The sequence below is a fragment of the Aegilops tauschii genome, chromosome 5, assembly GCF_002575655.3.
Source record: "Aegilops tauschii subsp. strangulata cultivar AL8/78 chromosome 5, Aet v6.0, whole genome shotgun sequence".
Taxonomy (NCBI): domain Eukaryota; kingdom Viridiplantae; phylum Streptophyta; class Magnoliopsida; order Poales; family Poaceae; genus Aegilops; species Aegilops tauschii.
Window position 1 is genome coordinate 337,174,355 of NC_053039.3, and position 5,494 is coordinate 337,179,848.

The window sequence follows — 5,494 nt, forward strand, 5'->3', positions numbered from 1 at the left end:
ATGCACACCTAATACCATATGTTTCATAAGTTTATCAGCATGCAATCCCGCAAAAGAGGCAAAATAGTATGTGGCATCCTATCTAGTTCAGTTAAAATTTTGGATAAAAGGAAACAAATAGAAAGAAAAAACAAGTGCTACCATCATGCAGTTACAAGAACATACTGTAAGTCCCTCAAAAAAAAGAACATACTGTAAGTATGCGAAACATAGTGAAGTAAAGAAAATGAAAATAACCTTTTTTCTCTTAGATTTAGAGACCCGCAGTGAAGGTATAAAACACCAAAAATACATGGTATACAAAAAGATAAGAATCCCTCCATCGTCACCATTGTAATACTCTATAAATAAATCATTAAAGGAAATGCCATTATAAGCCTAAAATGATTCGGATATGCTCATATATACAATCAAATTATCATGGTAACTAATATAAATTCATTGAGATTTATATGAGCCCTTGCATCTACGTCTTAACTAAGACATTGCTAGAAAAATACAGGGAATGTTAAGTATCCCAGAACTTCATGATCACATTGCTTGCGACCGTGTTTGGAGTAGAAGGTTGCAGCACTGGCACGACAACATGTTGCTGGACATGGGCATGGCAGCCGCAGCAATCCATGCCAAGATGGCCGTACTCATCATCATCATCAGCTTCCTTCTTGATGTCCTGATGTTGAGGCTCCCTGTTACCTCCGTTTACCAGCCCACGTCCAGGTATCACGATGAGTCTATGCTGGAGTGTTGTCGGAATGCTAATAAAAGAAGCAAATATATATCCGTTTGCCCTAATATATATCCGGAAGATGATAATAAGAAAGGAACCCTAGTGAACGAAATTTGGAAAACATGATAGCAAAAGAGTTGCAACTAAACTTGTTTCCAGGCCAAAACATTAAGGAATATATGACTATCAGGGCACTGTTTGGAGGGTTACCTTGGTTGGACAAAAACATATATGATGTCATTTGCCCGCCGGTCAACACCAGGTAATGCTCCTGTTGGCCTCCTAGCACGTTGCTGGTCTGTTAATATGTTCTCCTTGATTCATTTGTGTAGCACCGAGCTGTCCATTGGCCTCGTCATGCATCACCGGCCAACCAGAGCGGAGTTGGCCGTAGTTTCCCTTTGATGGAAGGCGTCCTATTTGCTACAAACTTCCATCTTGGCAGCTGCTCCCGGGGTGCATTAGCCCTCATTAATTAATGGAATTAATCGGCTAGAGAAAATAAAATGTATTCTCAGCGGGAGCCGGCTCCTCTGACGTTGCTCAAGGCGCAGTAGTTTTGCCGTAGGAGCTCATATCCACCGCTCCTTCGATGCCCTATGCATCTAGAAAAGCTGATAATCTAACCACACTCCACCGTAATTACCAACAACATAAACTACACACGCCAAATCTCTCGCGTAGTCTGGCCTTCTCACGGCAAACCTAGCCGAGTTGCCACCATCGAGCTGTCGTCCACACAAACGGATCTGCCAGTTTCCCCATCCATTACTCTCTTGCTGCTTCGGAGGCTCCTGCTGGTTCAGGCATAATCTGGATCAAAGAAACACACCACAAGGCACAATCTGAATGCGGAAAGAATAGTAGATTACGTGCATATTAACGAAAGAAATACAAGTGGTAGTGCAATCTTGTTAGTCAATCATGCATACAAGTACAGAGTACTGATAATGCCGCTTTAAATCCCGGAAGGCACAAGCTCAGAAGCCACATGAAACTATTGTATTCAGAGAAGAACAACTACTATATGGATTTTGCCACTTCATCTAAATCATGAGCATTTGATTAGACAATGATCTGTCAAAATATTCATGCAGCACTGCGTGTACGTGGAGATGTCACGCCCGAGGGGACTTATATGCAGCAGTGCGCCACCGGTAAGGGGTAGGAAGTGGTGGCGCCAGCTTCGAGTGGTTGTGTTAAGTTAATGTGTGTGGGGGCCTTCAGCCATGGTCTGTTGGTTTGGCATACAAAACCACGAGACCTGTAACTCAATGAGCAAGAAAGAAATGAATAGAGAGTTCTAAATTCTCCTCTCTCACATCTCTTCCTATTCTTTCTCTCGGCTCCAAGTCAGGCAGCACTGCCGCAGCTCGACAGTGATCATATCAGCAGCAGCCGGCGACGTTGCAACGCCAGCAACTCGACGGCGACACAACAACAACAGTTCGACAGTGACGGTGGCGGTGGCCCGATGACGTGTCGTCGGCAGCTGAGCATTTAGACAAACAACTGAACATGCAGAACAGAGAATGAACAATAAATTACAACTAAATGGAGCATACCCAGGTGCCTAGATCGAGAATTTAAGTCTAGCCGACTCCCAGACACAAAAGATGGTCTATATCTCGAAGAGGAGAATACCCGTGGTGGCTGGACTGCCAACACCTGCAGCCGAGAGAAAGAGGCCCCAGAAGATGGAAGCAACCACACGGAAGAAACATGTCTAGACTCTAGACCCGGGAGAGACACCCCATCGGCTGGAACAAATTAAGAGAGGGGGGAGGAATAAATCAAAATGCAAAAATGCGAGGTAAAGTAAAAGGCAAGAGGTAAACCTGAAGAACCCAACACAGGACATTTCATTCATGAATCTCTCGATGGCGCCGCCACAATTCAGTAGAATTCTGTTGTCCCCCTAAACAAATTCACAAACAATTATTGCAAAGAGGAAACAACAATTAAAAATGGCTTGCGAGAACAGCGAAGTCAAGGAAAATTACTCTTGAACAACAGTAAAGTCCAGCACCAAATTATCAACAACGGGGACATGCATGTGAGAAGGATGCATACTTGTCGTACGTGTCGTACGTGCAGCAGATCATGAGACAAATCCGAAGCACGAAGATTCAGACAGCTAGCTGACAACAAACCCTGACGCCCCCCACTCGTGCGCACATTAGAACTGGAAGAAATTGTCCTTTGCAAAATAGATGGGCAGCCAGCATCTCCGTACATATGAATATCCACCAAGCAAGAAGAGCCCAAAGACGAAATATCTAGCACAGCAGCCAATGCACCAGCAAAGAGAGGGGCCGCAGCAACTGTAGGCAAGACAACAGAATTAGGAAGACCGACAATGGACATGTGAAACAGAAGCACCACACGAGGAAGATACAGGACAGAGACCCCCAGCAGAGCACCAGCTGAAACACCACTCAGACCAGGAGGCGGCGTGCCCAAAACATACTTCTTCTCTGGAATCTCTCGAAAAGGGCGCTTCCCCTCACAAATATCCCGATGACAGCGGCGCGCCTCAGCAGGATCAACAACTTCATCTGCAAAAGCACCATCTTAAACACAAGAAGAACACAACATGGCAAGATGATCCATACTCCATGGTCCATGCCAATCATGCATCCTGATTACAGAACATTATTTTGAGATGTGAGTAATGAAACATAGATGTACTTGATCCTTGCAAAAGAAAAATATTCGAGCAGCTATTCAAGAAAATATTTGTATAAATTTGAATGTCTTAAGCCAAGAGCTTTGACAACTATTATTTGATTCACGGTGATAGGAAAAGCACACGAATAGCTAGGTTCCAAAAAGAATAGAAGGCAACATGCCTTGTTGTTGCTGTCGCCGGAGAGTAGTAGCTGCTTGGTACTGCCTCTTGTGTATCCGGGCCTTGATCTGGTAGGTCACATGATTATAGTACCAAGCATCAGCATACTGATTTATGAAGCATAAAACTGAAAATAAATAACTCAAACTAAATCAAAGCCACGAATCAAGATCTCTCTTCTAGTAACACTAAATCATATTTCATTTTTATGAGCCCGGAAAGTTTTTATAAACTGTACACCACATACTTTTCAACCAGATTTTCCCTTTTACTATTGTCTATGACAAATGAAAATCAATAACACATGATGCATCGCTTCAAAAATGTGAGCTCCAATAATCATATAATCACATAGAATTATCACTCATAAGAAAATTAAGTGCATCATGCTATTACAATAAAATAGGAGATGCACTTGTATAGTTCCAAGAACAAAACTTGGATTGTTTAATATATTCTATCAGAAGAAATACCGTACTACCATTTATAAAAAACTTGGGCTAATTAAAAGGGATCACATTTACTTAAATATTGCAATAAACTAAAACTAATGCAGAAAATAGAAAGTATGATGGTGTATCATGTCATTTGCGGAAACATCTCAATAGTGGCTTGCCCAAACAGTGCCCCCATTTCTTGAATTGATAATCCACAAATTCTACTTGCAGACAAATCAGTAAAACTCAAAATATGTGTTAAAATTGATGGTGTTGTTGCGTTCTCATGAGCAGCAATGTTAGCATATAAAAATGTAGACTCGTCTCAGGAAAAAAGGATCTAATAATGTATCTTCTGGAAGAACAGAGCAGGGAATTTGGAGGTTCAGAGTACTAACGTGTATGTTATCAATCGGGAGGCTTCAGCTACTGAATCTCTCCACAAATTTGCCTCAGATCATAGTTCAATCACTACTTCAAATTCAGTAAGCCACATGGAAGATCGAGGACTAACCTGCGATACAGATTCCTATGAGAAAGAAGGCGTGTAGATGGAGCAGCACACAACATCGGATCCTTGTCATCGCCCAACAGAAGGAGGAGGATGCGGAGGCTCTGGATCCCGTCGTCGAGGTAGGTGGCGGAGCCGACGGCGGCAACGAGGAACACCGGACCTGGGGCCGCCGAGCGCTGGCTCCCGTGGGCCCATACCTAGCGCGACGTGACTATAAGCCGATGTGGTGCTATGGAGGGAGCTGGCCATGACGCAACGAGGGATGGGGGAGACACCATAGCTCCGATTCTCCATAGCGCAAACAAGCATCATGAACTGCCATTCACCGGCAAGGAGTCACAAAAACTCAGCGAGGAAGGGGTTTGCGTGTTATGTCACCTTAGTGAGGCTGCTGCTGCAGACGAGAAAAATACGCACCCATGCTGTTCCTCCTCCAGCGCGGGTCCTCGCCCTCCTCCGCCGCGGTGGAGACCATCGTTCCCCTTGTCTCTCGTTCGCCGCGTCGCCAGCGGAGGAGGCGCCGGCGGTGGCGGTGTGGGATCTGGGATCTCGAGGGGATGGAGAGACGATGGCGGCGCAGCGATCTTGAGGGCATCGAGAGACGACGGCGGCGGCGTTTAATCGAGGAGATCGGGAGCCAACGGCGGCGCCGCTTACTCGAGGGGATCCAGAGGATGGTGGCGGCGACGGGAGGGGATCGAGAGGACGGCGGCGGCGACAGGAGGGGATCAAGAGGAACGGCGTTCCTCCTGCGGGGTGGTTTTTTTGGGGGTGCGTGCGTGGGGTGGGGTGGGGTGGGGAGGTGACGAAAAAAACCAGTCAAAAAAAACCAGACGAAAATGGAGGGACTATTCAACCAACTCGTCCATTAGGAGTAGAGATAACGCACGAATACAGCGGCCACAGGTGCATTTTACATTTTTTTTTATTATGCGCACCCTTACCCTACACCAGATTCTCCC

The 5,494-nt window shown here is 45.3% G+C and overlaps 1 protein-coding gene across 1 annotated transcript; it reads right to left on the minus strand.

Moving 5' to 3' along the window:
* Nucleotides 1-328: 328 nt before the first annotated feature.
* On the minus strand, nucleotides 329-5,007 carry LOC123494036 (uncharacterized). Its single transcript, XM_045228632.2, has 5 exons — nucleotides 4,950-5,007; nucleotides 3,583-3,708; nucleotides 2,804-3,288; nucleotides 2,569-2,648; nucleotides 329-1,543 (listed from the first exon to the last, which is right to left on the minus strand). The coding sequence occupies exons 1-5, from the start codon at nucleotides 5,005-5,007 to the stop codon at nucleotides 1,336-1,338; spliced, it is 957 nt and encodes a 318-aa protein (XP_045084567.1). The 3' UTR covers nucleotides 329-1,335.
* Nucleotides 5,008-5,494: the final 487 nt, after the last annotated feature.